Source organism: Anolis carolinensis, chromosome 1 (assembly GCF_035594765.1).
Source record: "Anolis carolinensis isolate JA03-04 chromosome 1, rAnoCar3.1.pri, whole genome shotgun sequence".
NCBI classification, from domain to species: Eukaryota; Metazoa; Chordata; class Lepidosauria; order Squamata; family Dactyloidae; genus Anolis; species Anolis carolinensis.
Window position 1 is genome coordinate 391248 of NC_085841.1, and position 21662 is coordinate 412909.

General features: G+C 46.1%; 1 protein-coding gene across 8 annotated transcripts in view; it reads left to right on the top strand.

Annotated features, from left to right (window-relative positions):
- The window catches only part of dtnb (dystrobrevin beta), a 219284-nt gene that overhangs the window by 29155 nt on the left and 168467 nt on the right, over nt 1–21662 (top strand). For all 8 annotated transcript variants that reach the window (XM_062968863.1, XM_062968830.1, XM_062968834.1 and 5 more), the window contains exons 2-8: nt 2777–2844; nt 5614–5694; nt 7033–7250; nt 10566–10647; nt 13581–13735; nt 15314–15419; nt 17652–17818. In XM_062968863.1, the coding sequence (XP_062824933.1) occupies nt 2778–2844; nt 5614–5694; nt 7033–7250; nt 10566–10647; nt 13581–13735; nt 15314–15419; nt 17652–17818 (876 nt within the window). In that variant the 5' untranslated portion in view covers nt 2777. The remainder of the gene's footprint in view (nt 1–2776; nt 2845–5613; nt 5695–7032; nt 7251–10565; nt 10648–13580; nt 13736–15313; nt 15420–17651; nt 17819–21662) is intronic.

Below are 21662 nucleotides of genomic sequence, written 5' to 3' on the forward strand. Positions count from 1 at the left end.
ACATAGGGCAAACATTCAATGCCCATAAACACATCAAACAGAGACCGAGACAGACAGACGCAGAGGCAATTTAACCTCCTCCTGAGGGGATGCTCGATTCTGGCCACAGGGGGGAGCAGCTGCTTCATCATCCACTCTGACGGCACTTCCTCATTCCAGGTCGTAAATTAGTTAAACTTGCCTCCCCACTTTTTCTAAGTGGTACCTTATTTCCTACTTGATAGATGCAACTATCTTTCGGGTTGCTAGGTCAGCACCGAGCAGGGGCTATTTTTTATTTTTAATTGACGGGTGCTCACCCCGCCACAGGCTGGCCTCGAACTCATGACCTCATGGTCAGAGTGATTTATTGCAGCTTCTCAATAGCCTGCGCCACAGCCTGGCCCCTACATTTTAAAATAAAATAACTACATTTTTAAAAATCTTTTCAGTACCAAAAAGGATTTGGCAGGGAAGGCTCACTTTGTTCTGTTCAGCCAAGCCAGGCTACTCACAAGAACACCCATGAAATGCCATATAACACCAGTGCTGCAGCATCTGCATTGGCTTCCAACTGATTACCGTGGTCTATATAAAATGCTAGTCCTGACCTTTAAAACTCTTTACGGCCTGGGCCCATCGTACCTTAGGGACCGTCTCTCCTTCTCCCATCATCGGAGGTCGCAACGACCATCCCAACGCGACTTACTTTATATACCAGGTCCTAGAGAAGTGCACTTGGAAAGGACCAGACGCAGAGCTTTTTCTCTTTCTGCCCCTGCCTTATGGAATGCCTTGCCGCCCTACCTGAGAGCCATGCGTGAGTTGGGGCCTTTCACCCTCTCACTCAAGACCTGGCTCTTTACTAGAGCTTTTAATCTATGTTAATTTTATTAATATTTGTATTATGTATTTTTATCCTTTACAATTTTATCTTGTAAATTGCCTAGAGCATCTTGGATGTAGGGCGATTAATAAGTAATTAAATGGTGATGATGATGATGATGATGATGATGATGATGATGATGATGAAATAGTTCCATTAAAAACCAGTCATTTTACAGGGAGACATCTCCATATGGCCATGGAAGGAGCCCTTCCTGCCCCAAATGCTTCACCATAAACATTGGCTTTTTAGAACGGAGCTTCACCCTTGACGGAAGAGAGAGGTTGCATCTGGTTAATGCATTGCTGGGGGAGATGCATGGCTACTCCTTTGAAACCTCTGGCACCCAAGACAGAAAGGAGCTTTCCAGTAGAACTATTGCTACAGAGGGCTCGTGCTGCCCTATTATTGATATCCATATTAATAGCCCGAGTTTGGAGACGTTATTCAAAAATGGGAGATGGCAGTTCTTCCTGTTGGTTTCTTTGGCTGCTGAAAGTACAAGTGGCCCCATTGAGACCTGCTTCTTGGAGGAGAGGGGTCCTTCTTGTCCAGATAACAGTTCTTGTTATGCACCTCCAAGCCAAAGCTAAATTGGGAATGTTCCTGAAGACGTGTTTCCCTGCATTTTCTTCCTTTGAAGTTGTGGAGAGAGCCAGATGACCCCAAGGGCCATCTAGTCCAACCCCCTTCTTCCATGCAGGAAAAGCACAATAGAAGCACCTCTGACAGATGGCCAGAAATCGCTCTGGTGGAGTCTCGATTCAAGCCCTGGTCTTCTATAGCTGTCATCCAGCTCTCCAACCAGGCCACACTGGCCCTAAAAACACTTTTGTGGTTTTTATAAGCCTTCAAGTTATTTCCATTCTGTGATGACGCTGACGAATCCTATTCTAGTGCTCAGGCCATGCTGACTCTCTTATGTATTGTCGTTACGTGTCTTCATGTCTTTAGATCTGACTTACAGTGATGCTGAGGTCATGGGGTATACTTGCAAGATTTGACGCAAAGGGGATGTCCACAACAGAGTAGGAGTTTGGACCTGAAATCCCGGCCCAGCACTTAGATCATGGCATCATGCTGTCTATTAAGCTTTATTTGGAGAAGTTTTCCTCTAGGAGAGTGGCTTGGTGACGTTCGCCAGGGGCTTTCCTTTGCTGAGAAGGAATTCGGACCTTGTTTCCAGGAGGCCTCACCCAATGCTTGGACATGGGGCTGGACTGGATGGCCTTTGACTCCTTTCCAACTCTAGGACTATGTGGATTGATTCCCAAACTCTAGGCCTCTAGATCAGTGGTTCTCAACCTGTGGGTCCACAGATGTTTTGGCCTGCAACTCCCAGAAATCCCAGCCAGTTTACCAGCAGTTAGGATTTCTGCCCAAGGCAGCCGGGGCTTCTAGGAGTTGAAGGCCAAAACATCTGGGGACCCACAAGTTGAGAACCACTTCTCTAGATGTTTTGGACTTCAGCTCCTAGAAGCCCCGGCTGCCTTGGGCAACAATCAGAGATTCTGGGAGCTGGAGTTCAAACCAGGTCAGAGTTTGGAAAACACTTGCATAGATCTGCACCGTAACAAGGATGACTTGGAAGTTTTTTTCAGCTTCTGGCATTGGGTCTGCTTCCTTTAGTCATGCTGGAAGATCTAGAGATTTCTGGAAGACCTGTCTCAGAATCTCTGAAGTTCTGCAATTCGATTCTATGTTCAGTTTCCAGGGGAAGTTGACCATAGAGCTCTGCCGGAAGACCTAGACACTCCGGTACCCTCTGCTCCCAGAATTGATGCTGAATGGTTTCAACAAACTTAGTGACATGTGTTCTGCTGGAAGAGGCAAATGGATGGGGCAACTGAGCTCAGGGGTCTCACTCCAGTACATTGACCCTTTGTGTCTCTATCTCTGTTTTGTCCGTAGGATGATTGAGGAGAGCGGGAAGCGGAGGCGGACGATGGCCGAGAAGAGGCAGCTATTCATGGAAATGAGTGAGTCGAATCTCTTTCCTTCAGGCTTCAAGCAGTGGGAGAAGGTGCTTCATGCAGGGGAGCTTTCGCACAATTAAAACTTGTGCGCCAGTTGTGCCCATACTTTTGGAAGCAAGACCTGGCCACGGTGGTCCACGCTCTTCTAAGGTTTTGCAAGAAGCACAACTTTCCTGTCCCAAAAAACGGTCGCCATAACCTTCCTTGCAAGCATTTGCAAAACAGAAGAGCGATCCAGGACGAGCATAGGGGAAAGTTGAGCGCATGCACATGCGCAGCTGCGAGAAGGGATGCCCGCCTGGTTGAGGACGCAAGCCAAGCGGGAAATTTGGTGGGGAAGGACTTTCCAAACTCTTTTATCGCAATGATAACTGCCTAGATTTCAATGGGGATTATGTTGAGAAGTGCTATACTTTGTTCATTTTTAATTCCAAAACGTAATGTACTTTCTGGATAGCCCTCGGACTTGAGTATAAGCCAACCTGAATATAAGCCCACCAGGACCCTTACCCGAGTATAAGCCGAGGAGGGGTTTTTTCAGTCCTAAAAAAGGGCTGAAAAACTGGGCTTATACTAAAGTATATACAGTAATCATGAGTATAGCTTACTTACATACTAATCTCAGCAAAACTTTGGCCGGACAGTCAAGTAATGATGTCAGAGGCATTGTTGCCGGAAGTTTCTATTAATATCAAATGGGGTGTCAGGTGAAAGAAGGTTAAAGGCTGTTTTCTGCTGTTTTGGAAATTAGAACACGAACCAATAGATTTCATAGAATCATAGAATAGTAGAGTTGGAAGAGACCTCATGGGCCATCCAGTCCAACCCCCTGCTAAGAAGCAGGAAATCGCATTCAAAGCACCCCCGACAGATGGCCATCCAGCCTCTGCTTAAAAGCCTCCAAAGAAGGAGCCTCCACCACGGCCCCGGGGAGAGAGTTCCACTGTCGAACAGCTCTCACAGTGAGGAAGTTCTTCCTGATGTTCAGGTGGAATCTCTTTCCTTTCCTGTAGTTTGAAGCCATTGTTCCCTTGCGTCCTAGTCTGCAGGGCAGCAGAAAACAAGCTCCCTCCCTCCTCCCTATGACTTCCCTTCATGTATTTGTACATGGCCCTTATCATGTCTCCTCTCAGCCTTCTCTTCTGCAGGCTAAACATGCCCAGCTCTTTAAGCCGCTCCTCATAGGGCTTGTTCTCCAGACCCTTCATCATTTTAGTTGCCCTCCTCTGGACGCTTTCCAGCTTGTCAACATCTCCCTTCAACTGTGGTGCCCAAAATTGGACACAGTATTCCAGGTGTGGTCTGACCAAGGCAGAATAGAATAAGGGGGAGCATAACTTCCCTGGATCTAGACGCTATTCTCCTATTGATGAGGCCAGAATCCCATTGGCTTTTTTAGCTGCCGCATCACATTGTTGGCTCATGTTTAACTTGTTGTCCACGAGGACTCCAAGGTCTTTTTCGCACACACTGCTGTCAAGCCAGGCGTCCCCCATTCTGTATCTTTGATTTCCATTTTTTCTGCCGAAGTGAAGTCTCTTGCATTTGTCCCTGTTGAACTTCATTTTGTGAGTTTCGGCCAATCATCTCTCTAGTCTGTCAAGATCGTTTTGAATTCTGCTCCTGTCTTCTGGAGTGTTAGCTATCCCTCCCAGTTTTGTGTCGTCTGCAAACTTGATGATCGTGCCTTCTAACCCTTCGTCTAAGTCGTTAATAAAGATGTTGAACAGAACCGGGCCCAGGACGGAGCCCTGCGGCACTCCACTTGTCACTTCTTTCCATGATGAAGACGACGCATTGGTGAGCACCCTTTGGGTTCGTTCGCTTAGCCAATGACAGATCCACCTCACCGTAGTTTTGTCTAGCCCACATTTTACTAGTTTGTTTGCCAGAAGGTCGTGGGGGACTTTGTCGAAGGCCTTACTGAAATCCAGGTACGCTACATCCACAGCATTCCCTGTATCGACCCAACTCGTAACTCTATCGAAAAAAGAGATCAGATTAGTCTGGCATGACTTGTTTTTGGTAAATCCGTGTTGACTATTAGCAATGACCGCATTTGTTTCTAAGTGTTCGCAGACCACTTCCTTAATGATCTTTTCCAGAATTTTGCCTGGTATTGATGTGAGGCTGACCGGACGGTAATTGTTTGGGTCGTTCTTTTTTCCCTTCTTGAAGATAAATAGGGACCACATTCGCCCTCCTCCAATCTGCTGGGACTTCTCCCGTTCTCCAAGAACTCTCGAAGATAATTGCCAGTGGTTCTGAAATAACTTCCGCTAGTTCCTTCAGTACTCTTGGATGTAGCTGGTCTGGCCCTGGGGACTTGAATTCGTTTAGAGTGGCCAGGTGTTCCTGGACAACTTGTATTAGAAGAAAAGGCGCTCTGTCTCAACATTAAGAAGAACGCATTCCATCTCAATATTGTGTTCCTACATGGCAAGGGCTGCACAAAACGGCTCTTCCCGGCCCTTCTTTGAGAAGCTATAGTAGCAGAATCACAGGTTTGGAACGGTCACCTAAAAAACCAATGCAGTTCTAGGCTGCATGAATAGGAGCCTCATGTCTAGCTCAAGGGAAGTCATCGTCCCACTCTCTTCTGCTTGGCTCAAGCCTCTTCTCTTGGAATAATAACCCTGCATCCAATTCTGAGCAAAGCAGCTCAGGATATGGATACGGATGAGGTAGTTGTCCAGGGAAAGGCAATTAAAGTGGTCAAAGGAGGGCCGGGGAGATTTTTAATGGGATTTTTTTCTCCCTTTAACTTCACAGGGGCTCAGAACTTTGACGTCATCCGGCTCTCAACATATCGAACCGCCTGCAAACTGAGATTTGTGCAAAAAAGATGTAACCGTAAGTTGAACCGTTCATGTGTTGGGGAAGTACCTTACTTAAAAACATGACCCCTCCCCTCTGGGAATGTCTTATTTTCGGGGAAACAGGGTAGCTTATTGCTTATTTGACTATTTTCCCTCATTAACTCTTGGATTTTATCCTTTTCTGTTTCCTATGGTGATTTTCCCTTTTTACATGTGTTTTTGTCAATAAACTGTTTTGCTATTACAGTAGAGTCTCGCTTATCCAACCTCCACTCATCCACTGTTCTGTATTATCCAATGCAGTCTGCCTTTTAGTAGTCAGTGTTTTCGTCGTCAATGTTTTCAATACATTGCGATGTTTTGGTGCTAAATTCGTAAAATCAGTAATTACTACATAACGTTACTTTGTACTGAACTGCTCTTTCTGTTGATTTATTGCAAAACATGATGTTTTGGTGCTCAATTTGTAAAATCATAATGTATTTTGACGTTTAGGCCTGAGCTGTGGCACAGGCGGGAGAGCAAGCCAGCTGCAACCAGCTGCAATGAATCACTCTGACCAGGAGGTCATGAGTTCGAGGTCCGCTTGGAGCCTATGTTTGTCTTGTCTTTGTTCTATGTTAAAAGGCATTGAGTGTTTGCCTATATGTGTAATGTAATCCACCCTGAGTCCCCTTCGGGGTGAGAAGGGCGGAATATAAATGCTGTAAATAAATAATAAATAATATTAATACCCTGTTTCCCCTAAAATAAGACATCCCCAGAAAATAAGACCTAGTAGAGGTTTTGCTGAATTGCTAAATATAAGGCCTCCCCTGAAAGTAAGACCTAGAAATTTTTTTTGTTTGGAAGCATGCCCAACGAACAGAACACCAGAGCATGCAGGATCGGTAAATGTACGTACCATAGAGTGTTGTGCATGGAAATAATGGTAGGAACAAGAAATTCTTGATAGGATTCACAGTTTGTCTGGTTATGTCGGTTTGTGATGACAACTACTGTACACTATATAATAAATGTCCAATTTTTTGGTTCAACAATAAATGTGAATTCTTCTTCATGGAAAAATAAGACATCCCCTGAAAATAAGACCTAGCACATCTTTGGGAGCAAAAATTAATATAAGACACTGTCTTATTTTCAGGGAAACACAGTAGGCTTTTCCTTAATCCCTCCTTATTATCCAACATTTTCACTTATCCAATGTTCTGCTGGCCCGTTTAGGTTGGATAAGCGAGACTCTACTGTACTTTTGGTTTCCTGGTTGGTGTTGAGGACAATGTGAACTCTGGCTGGGGCGCCACATCTTCCTGCTTTGATGAAATCCGCCCTGTTCAGTCTCAGAGCCTATCTTTCCCTCCCTCGCTTGCAGTTCACCTTGTGGACATCTGGAACATGATCGAAGCCTTCCGAGACAACGGCCTTAACACCTTAGACCACAATACGGAGATCAGCGTCTCCCGGCTGGAAACTATCATCTCCTCGCTCTACTTCCAGCTCAACAAGCGCCTTCCCTCCACTCACCAGATCAGCGTGGAGCAGTCCATCAGCCTTCTCCTTAACTTTATGATCGCCGCCTATGACAGGCAGGTGCCTCCGGGCCAGGGTGGGATCCATGTAGGAACGTGGGTCTAGGTCAGGCATGGGCCAACTTCGGCCCTCCCTCCAGGTGTTTTGGACTTCAACTCCCACCATTCCTAACAGTTGATAGGATGATGAAGTAGCTGCTCCCTCCTGTGGCCAGAATTGAACATCCCCTCAGGAGAAGGTTAAATTGCCTCTGCGTCTGTCTCTGTCTCAGTTCTATGTGTATATGGATGGATTCCTGACGGCTCTTGGGGAATTCCCCGCCACCTCGGCTGGTGATTCTGTCGATGCTCTGGTCACCCTCTGGAACAAGGAGGCGGCTAGGGCAATAGACACGATCGCTCCAGAACGTCCCCTCTCGAGTACCCGAGCTAAACCATCTCCTTGGTTTACTGAGGAGTTGGCAGCGATGAAGCGAAAGAAGAGGGAACTAGAGGGCGTGTGGCGTTTGGAGCCAAGCGGGCCAAACCGAACACGGCTGTGTTCCTATCTTAGGGCATATGCCGCGGCAATAGATGCTGCAAAGAACGTTTTCTTTGCAGCTAATATTGCGTCGGCAAAGAACCGTCCGGCGGAGCTGTTCCGAGTTGTCAGAGGTTTGTTATATCCCGTCCCTCAAGACGGGATCCCTGACAACTCGGCAGCCCGCTGTGAAGCATTTGCTCGGTTCTTTGCGGACAAAGTCGCTTTGATCCGTTCTGGCTTTGACACCATATTAACGGTAGTCTCCGAGGATGTAACATGAGCACCTGCTTGTCCTATTTTGATGGATTCATTTCAATTGGTTCAGCCTGAGGACGTGGACAAGGTGCTTGGAGAGGTGAGGGCTACCACATGCATCCTAGACCCCTGCCCATCCTGGCTGGTGAGAGAAGCCAGAGGAGGATTGGCCGAGTGGGTGAAGGTGGTGGTGAATGCCTCCCTTCGGGAAGGCATATTTCCAGCGAGCCTCAAACTGGCTGTGATCAAACCACTGTTGAAGAAGCCATCACTGGACCCCACTCAATTGGAGAACTTTCGGCCTATTTCCAATCTCCCCTTTTTGGGCAAGGTCATGGAACGTGTGGTGGCCGCACAACTCCAGGCATTCTTGGTAGATACCGATTTTCTGGATCCGGCACAGTCTGGCTTCAGGCCGGGGCATGGTACCGAGACAGCCTTGGTCGCCTTAGTCGATGATCTACGCCGGGAACTGGACCGGGGGAGTGTGTCCCTGCTGGTTCTGCTGGACCTCTCAGCGGCCTTCGATACCGTCGATCACGGTATCCTTCTGGGGCGCCTTGCCGGGATGGGTCTCGGGGGTACTGTTCTGCAGTGGCTCCGGTCCTTCCTGGAGGGTCATTCCCAGATGGTGTCATTGGGGGACGCCTGCTCGGCCCCACAACCATTGACTTGTGGGGTCCCGCAGGGTTCAGTACTGTCCCCCATGTTGTTCAACATCTACATGAAGCCACTGGGAGAGATCATCCAGAGTTTTGGGGTCCGGTGTCATCTGTACGCAGATGATGTCCAGCTCTGTCACTCCTTCCCACCTGTCACTAAGGAGGCTGTCCAGGTCCTGAACCGGTGTCTGGCTGCTGTGTCGGACTGGATGAGGGTGAACAAATTGAAACTGAATCCAGACAAGACAGAGGTCCTCCTGGTCAGTCGTAGGGCCGAACAGGGAATAGGGTTACAGCCTGTGCTGGACGGGGTCGCACTCCCCCTGAAGACACAGGTTCGCAGTCTGGGGGTTCTCCTGGACTCATCGCTGAGCCTGGAGCCCCAGGTCTCGGCGGTGGCCAGGGGAACCTTCGCACAACTAAGACTTGTGCGTCAGCTGCGCCTGTTCCTTGGGAGGTCTGACTTGGCCACGGTGGTCCACGCTCTGGTTACAGCTCGTTTGGACTACTGCAACGCTCTCTACGTGGGGTTGCCTTTGAAGACGGCCCGGAAGCTCCAATTAGTACAACGGGCGGCAGCCAGATTAATAACTGGGGCAGCTTACAGGGAGCATACCACCCCCTTGTTAAGCCAGCTCCACTGGCTGCCGATATGCTACCGAGCCCAATTCAAAGTGCTGGTCTTGACCTATAAAGCCCTAAACGGTTCTGGCCCAATCTACTTGTCCGAACGTATCTCCTCCTATGAGCCAGGAAGATCCCTAAGGTCATCTGGAGAGGCCCTGCTCTCGGTCCCGCCTGCCTCACAGGCACGGCTGGTGGGGACGAGGGACAGGGCCTTCTCGGTGGTGGCTCCCCGGCTGTGGAACACCCTCCCCAGAGAAATACGGCACGCCCCAACCCTTCTGAGTTTTAGAAAAGCCCTGAAAACATGGCTATGTGCCCAGGCTTTCAAAGATTAAATGATAAAAGACGACCCTGGACTGATTTACGGCTACAGCACGAGGATTTTGGAGGAATGGATTTTAATCATATGTTTTATATTTTTCTATTGTTTAATTGTTTTATTGGATTTTCATTGCTGTTTTAATTATGTGCAGGCATTGAATTGTTGCCAATTTGTACACCGCCCTGAGTCCCTTCGGGTGAGAAGGGCGGGATATAAATGTTGTAAATAAATAAATAAATATGGGCATTGAATTTTTGCCCTATATCTATATGAGTCCCCTTTGGGGTGAGAAGGGCGGTATATAAATACTGTAAATAAATAAATAAATAAATAAATATATTAGCATAGACTATCTTCCTGGCTCTCAGGTTGGTATGATGTCTTCCTGGCCCCTCTGTTCTTCACTCTGGCCCCAGAGTGGCAGTTATTCCTTGATGAGAGGGGCTCCCAACTGATGACACAGGAGACAGTTTGGTATGATGTCTTCCTGGCCCCCTCCTTCTTCACTATGTGTACTGGGGGAGGTGTTCTATTTTGTTGTACAACGACAATAAAGTTATTCTATTGTAGTCCACACATCACAAGGTGGCAGAAAGAGATGCCTCCATTGCCAGACTCTTGTGTGTGAAGGATCAATGGGGCACCTTTTAGGAACAGCATTCCCTCAAATGCCCAAGAACCTCCTCGTACTGGCTTGGGAAGCCCCTCTTTCCAGACACAACACCTATAATACAATGCTCACATCTGTCCCAGGTGGCATCTGGCCTTGGTGGGCTTTGCCAGAGGTTGACGAAACAAGTGAGGCATGTTTTCCTTTGCCCAAACAAGACCTCCTTCCTCAAGACCGTTTTGCAAAGCTGGGAAATGGTTCAGCGGGAGGAACACCCAGATCTGCTTCCATGTTGTCCTGTTGAAGAAGCCATGCATCTGCACAGAGGGCTTATTTCTTCCGGCCGTAACTCTGTGTTCTCTCTCTCTCACAGCGAGGGCCACGGGAAGCTGACCGTCTTCTCCATAAAAGCCATGTTGGCAACCATGTGCGGTGGAAAAATCCAGGACAAGTTAAGATGTGAGTATTGGGCCTCACAGTGTTACGAATCTCTCGGGGCGCATCCACACTGCAGAATTACAGCATTTTGGCACCACTTAGATTGCCATGGCTCATTGCTGTGGAGTCCTGGGAGCTGTCGTTTGGTGAGACACCAAACCTCTTTGGCAAAGAAGGCTGAAGACCTTGTCGAAGAACAATTGCCAGGATTCCATCGTATGGAGCCGTGGCAGTTCAAGTGGTGTCAAACCTCATTCATTCTACTGTGTAGATGCTCAGTTTCAGCCTTGGGCCTTCAATCATTCAGCATCGTCTCCTCTTACAATTGTGCTGCCATGATATCATCTCTGGCGGTTTCCTTCCTGTGGTTTATTTCATCAGACCTACCTAGTCTGTTTTCATTATGACTTTGTCACAAATGTTTTTTAAATATCCTGTTCAGACTGAACAGAATATCCCACTTCTGACACCGAAAATGTTATGAATAACTTTTCAACTTTAAAGCATAGGTTCTTTTTATTGCAGTTTCAGTCTGAGAGATATAGCAGCAGAACTTTTACTGAACAACAAAGAATTGTTGTGGTAATCTCTGAACGGTTAGACTCATTTTAACCCTCTCTGGGGGAGATTCCACCAAAATGCAGCAGAGTAGCAACAGTTACTTACATGGGGTGAGCAAAGAGAAGCCTTTCAGCTTAGGATGGCAATCGATTGCAGAGTCTCAGTAAAAGTTCAAAAAGTATTTATTCAGGTAAAAAGAACTCCATTGTAGATAGAAAGGCTTAGGAGCTGTCTAGTCTACTCTAGACTGGTTGCTAAGGAAAAATAAGAAAGGAAAAATAACAAACATCTAAATAGTTACATCTTGCCAGGAGAGATGGCAGGACGTGTTGTTAGCTTGAAGAACAAAGGGAGAAGATAGAACCAATATGGTTCCAACCTCATGGTCCAGTTTATTGGGGCCATAAAACATTCTGACCAATGAGAAGTTAGTGTCCCTGGAGATTCACATTTCTACTAACTTCAGAGTAAGGGATGTGATGTAAACAGGATAGAGTGAAACACAGTAAAGCCTATCTAGGCATGCTTAGGAAACAGGGAAAGGATTCCCTCAATCTAACTCTATCATCTATCTGACTACATCTAGACTTGAGTAGTCCAGGGGGATTCCCAACAAGAATGACATTAGACATACAGACATACAGATTCTATGCAACTACATTGGCTTTCCAAAAACCTACAGTTACATTGGCTAACAAATAAAGGGGGTGGGTTATGTTTTCACTCAGCATTCACATACATCATGCATCCATCTTCATGCACATATATCCAAATATTACCATATCCTTTTTCCTCCTTGGAGAAGCACCTGCTTAGGCCAGACCCAGCTTCCACTGTCGCTTGCCAACACATCAATATTTTCAGAACTTCAAAACTCCAAAAAGAACATCTCCAAAATGCACTCCTTTCTCTTCCCATGAGAAAAGGAGGCCCCAAAAATGACCAGACTCCTGCTTTCCCACAGCAGATCTGACAGATACACCATTTTTCTCCTTTTCAATGGAGTAGAGCATAACGGGTGGACTGCGTCACTGTCTATCACAATTTCTCGATTGTCATAAGGACACTTATGTAACAATATTTTGCTGATGTTGTCCCAAAGTTGTAAATGAATGATAGACGTCTTCCATCCTGGAACCATCTCGGTTTCCTGGACCAGATGTTGACTCTCCTTGATTGGTGTTAGCAAACAGAAATAGCTCTGTGTTGACTTCCTTCTTAACAGTTGTAAACATTTCCTTAACTTGATGTAAACATTCTTATCATTGTCACAGTTCTTATCACAGTTTGCAGGCAGGTCAACTATTTCATGTCTTATTAGCAGATTTTAGTTACAATTCAGGAAGCAGGTATTTAGTCATTGTAGGCTTTAGTCTACAGACTAGTAAAGGTAAAGGTTTTCCCCTGACGTTAAGTCCAGTCATGTCTGACTCTGGGGGTTGGTGCTCATCTCCATTTCTAAGCTGAAGAGCCGGCGTTGTCCATAGATACCTCCAGGGTCATGTGGCCACTGGCATGACTGCATGGAGCACCGTTACCTTCCTGCCAGAGCAGTACCTATTGATCTACTCTCATTGGCATGTTTTCGAACTGCTAGGTTGGCAGAAGCTGGAGCTAACAGCGGGTGCTCACTCTGCTCCCCGGGTTTGAACCTAGGACCTTTTGGTCCACAAGTTCAGCAGCTCAGCGCTTTAACACACTGAGCCACCGGAGGCTCCAGTCTACAGACTAGTGTCTTCAAATTGACAAGCTCACATTCATTAATCTCATTCATATCCACATATCATAAATCCATATTTTGGTCACAACTTTTGAATCCCATTCAAAACCATTCCTCACAACCTCTGAAGCCTGGCTGCTTCCTGTCTGGGCGGAATCCTTTATTGGGAGTTGTTAGCTGGTCCTGATTATTTCCTGTCTGGAATTACCCTGTTTTCAAGGTGTTGTTCTTTATTTACTGTTCTGATTTTAGAGGTTATTTTTAATACTGGTATCCAGATGTTGTTCATTTTCATGGTTTCCTCCTTTCTGCTGAAATTGTCCACCTGCTTCTTGTGGATTTCAATGGCTTCCCTGTGTAGTCTGACATGATAGTTGTTGGAGTGGTCCAGCATTTCTGTATTCTCAAATAATAATAATATCCGGTGTCCAGGTTGGTTCATCAAGTGCTCTTCTCTGGTTCGATTAGTCCAAAGAACATGTTCAGAACTAAAAAGCACAGCAACCCCTGACTTGATCTTAAAAAACCCCTTCTTTAATAACAACAACAACAACAACAACAACAACAACAATAATAATAATAATAATGTTTTATCCCAGGCATGGGCAGACTTTATGTCAGTTATGTTTTTATGCCACTAACCTGAACCTTCTTGTTTCTCTCTCTGTCCTAGATATTTTCTCTCAAATGTCCGATTCCAACGGGGTGATGATCTTTTCAAAGTTCGACCAGTTTCTGAGAGAAGTCCTGAAGCTCCCGACAGCGGTGTTCGAAGGGCCTTCCTTTGGATACACAGAAAACTCAGTGCGAACCTGTTTCCCTCAACAGGTAAGCACAGCTGGAGATGCTGGGTGCGTCCGCACTGCAGAGTGAAAGCGGTTTAACTACCTTGACTCAATGCTAGGGAATCTTGGGAGCTGTAGTTTGGTTGAGATATCAGCCCTCTTTGTCAAAGTACTTCTCATAGGATCCCATAGCATTGAACCAAGGCAGTTCAATTAGCATCAAACTACATTCATTCTGTAGTGTAGATGCACCCTTAATCCCTAATTAAACAGATTAATCATTTCATTCAAGTACAGTAGAGTCTCGCTTATCCAACATTCCCTTATCCAACGTTCTGTATTATCCAACACAGTCTGCCTTTTAGTAGTCAATGTTTTTGTAGTCAATGTTTTCAATACATTGTGATGTTTTGGTGCTCAGTTCATAAATACAGTAATTACTACATAACGTTACCCTATATTGAACTGCTTTTTCTGTCAATTAATTCTAAAACATGTTGTTTAAACTTGTAATGTAATTTGATGTTTAATAGACTTTTCCTTACTCCCTCCTTATTATCCAACATTTTCGCTTATCAATATTCTGCCGGCCCGTTGATGTTGGATAAGCGAGACTCTACTATACATGAAGCTAAAAGGGCACAAAACCTCACTTCTGCTGGCGCTTTGTTAATTTCCAAGATACATGCTGCACAGGTAAACAGAAATTCAATGCCGCACAGAAGGCCACTTCACTAGCAACAGCCTTTGTGGTACAAACAGATAAACCAAAAAAGACTTTTGCCATTTGGTTATATGTATATACTTGAGTATAAGCCAACCCAAATATAAGCCGAGGCCCAAAAAAACTGGGAAAACTTATTGGCTTGAGTATAAGCTGAGAGTGGGAAATGCACTGGTAAATTTCAAAAATAAAAATAGATACCAATAAAATTACATTAATTGAGGCATCAGTAGGTTAAATGCTTTTGAATATTTAGAAAAACTGTAATTTAAGATAATAATAAGACTTTCATAAGATAAGACTGTCCAACTCTGATTATGTATATACTCGAGTATATGTATATTATGTATATACTCAAGCCCTAAAAAGGGCTGAAAAACTCAGGTTATATGCGAGTATATATGGTATATATCTCCAATGCCCAAGATTACTTGCCAGATTGTTTCCACCTAAACCTTAGGACAAACTTCCTGAGTGCAAGAATCTTTTGACCAGGGAATAGAAATGCTCTTCCTCTTCATGCAAGGCTTTGCACAGAGGTGGGCATTTCTTATTTGTTTGGACCTTTGGGATTCTTCCCAGATCGGTGGGGTCTTTGGTTTTAAAGGAACGTGGACTTTCCCTCTCCTGCAGTTACTATTATCTGACTAGAGGCAGAGGTTTCCTTACTGGACAGTTGGGATAATCTGCCCGAGCCAAGATCTGTGTCAAATAAGTGTTACGAAGCCCAATCCAATCAGAATCAATTATATTTAAGCCGAGTGGATTTCAGCGGGAGAGGATTCGGCGATTGCTTTTCTCAAAAGGAGTTGCAAGGAAGCCGGTTGGTTTGCTGCGTGTTTGGAACAAGTTCCCCTCCTTGAGGTGCCTTTTCTCTCTCTTTGTTCTTCTCTGCAGAAAAAGGTGATGCTCAACATGTTTTTAGACACGTTAATGGCTGACCCGCCGCCCCAGTGCCTTGTGTGGCTACCTCTCATGCACAGACTTTCCCATGTAGAAAACGGTAAGTGGGAGGAGGAGGAGGACCTCGCTCCGTTCCTCTTTGTGTGTCTTTGCTTTTCCTTCTGCTGAAGAACCTGGATTGTCGGTTGAGAGTGTGGCTCAGCCAGGCCTGTGGGGAAAGAGGCACGTGGGTCACAGAAGCACCCATTACATGTGACCTCAAGTGCCCCTTAAGGGTCTCTTTGCATGAGATTCAGGGAGTCCTTTGGGCTGTGTTGGGTTTGTCTTGTCGAAGGCTTTCATGGCCGGATCACTGGGGCGTTGTTGTCAGAGTAATTCGCAGCGCAGCAGTAGTTGGAGTCATTGGAACGCAGAACAAAGTGACATCCAGAGACTTTGGTAAAACTATATACAAGTTTTACTGTACAAGACAAACAGACTTGCAGACAATAGACACAGGACTTGACTTCTCAGCAGACAGCAGAACAGAACAGAACTAAACTGATGTAATCAGTAATGCATACACACATTTGTGTCTGGACACTCCCCAGCTCCAGCCACACATCAAGGTCATCACAGCTTCTCAGTAATTAACTCTTTACAGACTATAGTACACTCTGGATGATGCAATCAGTATGCAATACAAACCAAGACACAAATTGCATTTAAACACTATCAATACACAAATCCCACATTAACGGTTGTGTGGTTTCTGGGCTGTATGGCCAATGTGTTCTAGCAGCATTTTACTCCAGGGCAGGAAGCACCTCTGTACTTAACCATCACGCTCCAGTCCAAGTTAAATCAGCAAAGCAGTTTATTGAAGATTATATAAAAAAAAGCAGTTCAGCAAAAATAGTAGAAAAGTCAAAGTCTAAATATATGAAATAGTCCATAAAACTCAGGGTACAAGAGTAATTTCAAAAACCCAGAACAACAAGGCATCCATCAGGGGAATACAAAAGAATCAGGATGAACAAAGCAGCATAAAATCCAATACAAAGATCCAGGAACAATCCTTCAAACTTGAAAGCATGAAACATGAATGAACGAAGACATGGAACTAGAAATCCCTTAACAGGCTTGACTAGCACTTGTAGCTTCAATAACCAATGTTGACCAGTCTGCTGAAAAATCTCTCTGGCTTCTCTAATACAGTAGAGTCTCACTTATCCAACATAAACAGGCCAGCAGAACGTTGGATAAGCGAATATGTTGGACAATAAGGAGGGATTAAGGAAAAGCCTATTACACATCAAATTAGGTTATGATTTTACAAATTAAGCACTAAAACATAATGTTTAACAACACATTTGACAGAAAAAGTAGTTCAATACGCAGTAATGCTATGTAGTAATTACTGTATTTACGAATTTAGCACCAAAATATCACGATGTATTGAAAACATTGACTACAAAAATGCGTTGGATAATCCAGAACGTTGGATAAGCGAGTGTTGGATAAGTGAGACTCTACTGTATATAAATGAAATCGTGCTGTTTTCCCTGACTACCTGATAACGGCTTCTTTTCTAACAAGCACTTTGACCTTCGAAGATTCTGCTGAGCAGTCTGGAGATTACGAAAAGTATGTCTCCTATCTATCAGTTCATTATCCTCTCTACCTGTGAGTTCGCCATCTGAACTCCTTTCAGCTTTTGACCTGCTTCTCTAGAGGAAGACTTCTCAGCAACATCCGGGCCCCTTTCTGGAATGTGGCTTTCACTAGCTCCTGGAGATACAGACTGCTCAATTTCAGGACTCTCCTGCTGCTAGCAGGTCCAGAAAACCCATGTTCCACTTTCTCATTGACATTAGGAGCAGGCACAATCAGGGGCTGAACTACAACAATTTTCTCCTGATGTTTTGCCTGCATCTGTGACTGGCATCTGCAGAGGATCTGATGGTGGTCAAGCAAGTGGAGTATAGATACCTGTGGAAGGTCCAGGGTGGGAGAAAAAAACATTGTAAAGGGTGCAATGAGCAATCTTGATTAGCAAGTGTTGAGTGGGATTAACCATGAAGATTGCAAGTCAATTAGTGAGGGCATCTGCCTAGAGGTAGCCTGGGTGAATTGTTTATTACTTGGGGACATCCTTTGCCTGGGTGGTGTTCACATGCCCTTCATTGCTTCCTGCCTGGAGACCTCCTCTGCCCGTGTGGTGTTCATTATTTACTGTCTTCATTCTGTTGTTTCTCGATACTGGTAGCCAAGTTGTGTTCCTTTTCACTGTTTCTTCCTTCTCTGAGTTTGCCCTGGAACTGACCGTGCCTCCTCCGCTCTTCTTTGCCAGTCTTCCATCCGGTGGAGTGCTCTTACTGCCGATGCGAGAGCATGATGGGCTTCCGGTACCGGTGCCAGCAGTGCCACAACTACCAGCTCTGCCAGAACTGCTTTTGGCGCGGCCACGCCAACGGACCCCACAGCAACCAGCACCAGATGAAGGAGCACTCCTCTTGGGTAAGCCCCCTCTTTTGCTTCCTTTCCTTCAAGAGGAGCTGGTGCCAAAGGAGAAGAGCAGACGGAGATTCTTGTGACTCTAGAACCAAACAAAAGGGATCATTTGGGGATGCCATGGGCAGCGGCCTTTGGAGCCTTATGGGTTCAGAGGGGTGAGCTGTAGAAATATTTATTATTATTATTATTATTATTATTATTATTATTATTATTATTATTATTTCTTATATAATCTTATATTATCGAGGTGGGTTATAACATTGCTAAAATGTCAACAGGGATAAATGCAAGATACTTCACTTCGGCAGAAAAAATGGAAATCAAAGATACAGAATGGGGGACACCTGGCTAGACAGCAGTACATGTGAAAAGATCTTGGAGTCCTTGTGGACAACAAGTTAAACATGAGCCAACAATGTGATGCGACTGCTAAAAAAGCCAACGGGATTCTGGCCTGCATCAATAGGGGAATAGTGTCTAGATCCAGGGAAGTCCTGCTCCCCTCTATTCTGCCTTGGTCAGACCACACCTGGAATCACACTGCGTCCAATTCTGGGCACCACAGTTGAAGGGAGATGTTGACAAGTTGGAATGCATCCAGAGGAGGGCAACTAAAATGATCAAGGGTCTGGAGAACAAACCCTATGAGGAGCGGCTTAAAGAACTGGGCATGTTTAGCCTGCAGAAGAGAAGGCTGAGAGGAGACATGATAGCCATGTACAAATATGTGAAGGGAAGTCACAGGGAGGAGGGAGCAAGCTTGTTTTCTGCTGCACTGCAGACTAGGACGCAAGGGAACAAGGGCTTCAAACTACAGGAAATCGCATTCAAAGCACCCCCGACAGATGGCCATCCAGCCTCTGCTTAAAAGCTTCCAAAGAAGGAGCCTCCACCACAGTTCGGGGGAGAGAGTTCCACTGCCGAACAGCCTTTCTCACAGTGAGGAAGTTCTTCCTGATGTTCAGACGGAATCTCCTTTCCTGTCGTTTGAAGTCCTTGTTCCCTTGCGTCCTAGTCTGCAGGGCAGCAGAACACAAGCTCCCTCCCTCCTCCCTATGACTTCCCCTCACGTACTTGTACATGGCTATCATGTCTCCTCTCAGCCTTCCCTTTTGCAGGCTAAACATGCCCAGCTCTTTAAGCCGCTCCTCATAGGGCTTGTTCTCCAGACCCTTAATCATTTTAGTCGCCCTCCTCTGGACGCTTTCCAGCTTGTCGACATCTCCCTTCATCTGCGGTGCCCAGAATTGGACACAGTGTGATTCCAGGTGTGGTCTGACCAAGGCAGAATAGAATAAGGGGGAGCAGGACTTCCCTGGATCTAGACGCTATTCCCCTATTGATGCAGGACAGAATCCCGTTGGCTTTTTTCGCTGCCGCATCACATTGCTGGCTCATGTTTAACTTGTTGTCCACGAGGACTCCAAGGTCTTTTTCGCACACACTGCTGTCAAGCCAGGCATTATCCCCCATTCTGTATCTTTGATTTCCATTTTTTCTGCCGAAGTGAAGTATCTTGCATTTGTCCCTGTTGAGGTTCATTTTGTTAGTTTCGGCCCATCTCTCTAGTTTGTCAAGATCGTTTTGAATTCTGCTCCTGTCTTCTGGAGTGTTCGCTCTGACAATTGAAAAGATCACGCAGGTTCATAGGAGGAAATACGATCGTGAAGGTAGACGGGGCTCAAACCGTATAGAGCCTGCACTTTGAATTGAGACCGGAAACTCACAGGCAGCCAGTAGAGCTGCTTTAACAGGGGAGTGGTGTGCTCCCTGTACTCAGCTCCTGTTAGAAACCTGGCTGCTGCTCTCTGCACTTATTGCAGTATCCAAACCATCTTCATAGGCAGCTCTATGTAGAGTGCGTTGCTGTAATCCAGTCTAGATGTAACTAAGGCATGGACCTCCGTGGCCAAGTCAGACTTCACAAGGCAAGGTCACAGCTAGCGCACAAGTTTTAATTGTGCAACGGCTCTCCCAGTCACTGCCAACACCTGAGCTTCAAGGAGGACCCCCAGACTGCGGACCTGTGTCCTCAGAGGGAATGTAACCTCATCAAGCACAGGTTGACACATTAGACCCTGATTAGTCCCATGACTGACCAGGAGGACCTCTGTCTTGTCTGGGTTGAGTTTCAGTTGGTTAGCCCTCATTGAGCCCATCACAGCTGCCAGGCACTGGTTTGGGACCTGAGCGACTCCCTTGGCAAAAAGACATTGTTGACATTCACAGCATGCGAAAGAAAATTAAATGATCAAAGCAATTAAATAATAGGGAAAAACCTAAAAACAGAGTCAGACGTGCAGTACTGTTAAACGCATGCACATTTGCAGACATATGTATGCAACCATTGCCACATTTCAGTGAGATGGGATTTTTTACAGCCATTCATCACCAAATTCCCTTCAAAACAAGATTAGGCCTTTAATTTCCCTGCAAAAAGAAAGCAGGGCGGATCCCGCTCTGACTCCGCTTCCTCCAGCAGGGGGCAGAAGTGGTCCAGATCCAGATCTTGGCACCTTGTTTTCCACCTCTGGGTGGGATTTGGGATTTTGAACAGGTAAAGCACAAGCGGATGTGAACTCCAGCTCCGTCTCTCTGCCTCGCTCTGCTTCCTGCCTCTTTCTGCTGCAGCCCTTTTGCTAAAATGGGGGATAGGGGGGATTTGGTACAAGACTCATCACACTTGCATGGAGCAGAAATAAAGAAAGGTGTTTTGCATGTAATATTTTTTAATTTTTGTCACCCTTTATTTAATACACTAGCTTGGGTACCCGGCGTTGCCTGGGTTATTTGAAAAGGGCCTTGTTTGTTTTTGGATGTTAGGTAATATCAGTTTGATCACATGTTAATGTTATTTCTTAGAAAAAAACTAAAGTCCGAAACAATTAAAACATCAACATTAAAACATCAGTTAAAATCATGCAATCCAAATCATACTCCAGGGCCGTTCCATTTGTCATTGTATTACTTCGTAATCTCTTATCGCACTGCTCAAATTTATTGACCAAAGGCTTGGTCCCAAAGCCACGTTTTTAGTTTTTTCCTGAAGGTCAGGTGGGAGGGGGCTGATCTAATCTCGCTGGGGAGGGAGTTCCATGGATAAGGGGCCACCACCAAGAAGACCCTGTCTCTTGTCCCCACCAGTTGAGCTTGTAAAGGAGGTGGGACTGAGAGCAGGGCCTCCCCTGATGATCTTAACCTCCGAGGTGGATCATAGAGGGAGATAACATTTGGACAGGTAAGCTGGATCGGAACCGTTTAGGGCTTTATAGGCTAAACCAGTGGTTCCCAAACTTATTTGGCCTGCTGCCCCCTTTCCAGAAAAAATATGACTCAGCGCCCCCTGGAAAGGGGTGTGGCTTAGAGGGGTGGGCGTGGCTCCTGCTCAAGAGGGCGGGGCTGAGCCCCTAGTCCAAGATGCAGGGCTGGGAGGGGGAGGTGGGCGGGGCCAGGGCTGGGGTGGGCGGAGTTACGAGCTCTGAGGCAGGGCTGAGCTTCTATCCCTGTCCTGCAGCGCCTGCCAGGACACAGGGGGCGGGGCTAGAGGAGGGGGCAGGGCCTCTTCCCAGGTGCCTGACCGGGCTGAACCTCTATACCCCGCTCCCGTGTTCTAACAAGCACCTCAGGGGAGGTATACAGAGGCTCAGCCCTGTTTCGTGCTCTTGGGAAGAGGCCCCGCCCCCACCCCAGCCCCGCCCTTTAGTCCTAAAAGGCCTCTCAGGAGAAATATAAAGGCTCAGCCCTGTCTCGGGCTCTTGGAAGGAGGCCCTGCCCCCACCCCTAGCCCCGCCCTTTAGTCCTAAAAGGCCTCTCAGGAGAGATATAGAGGCTCAGCCCTGTCTCAGGC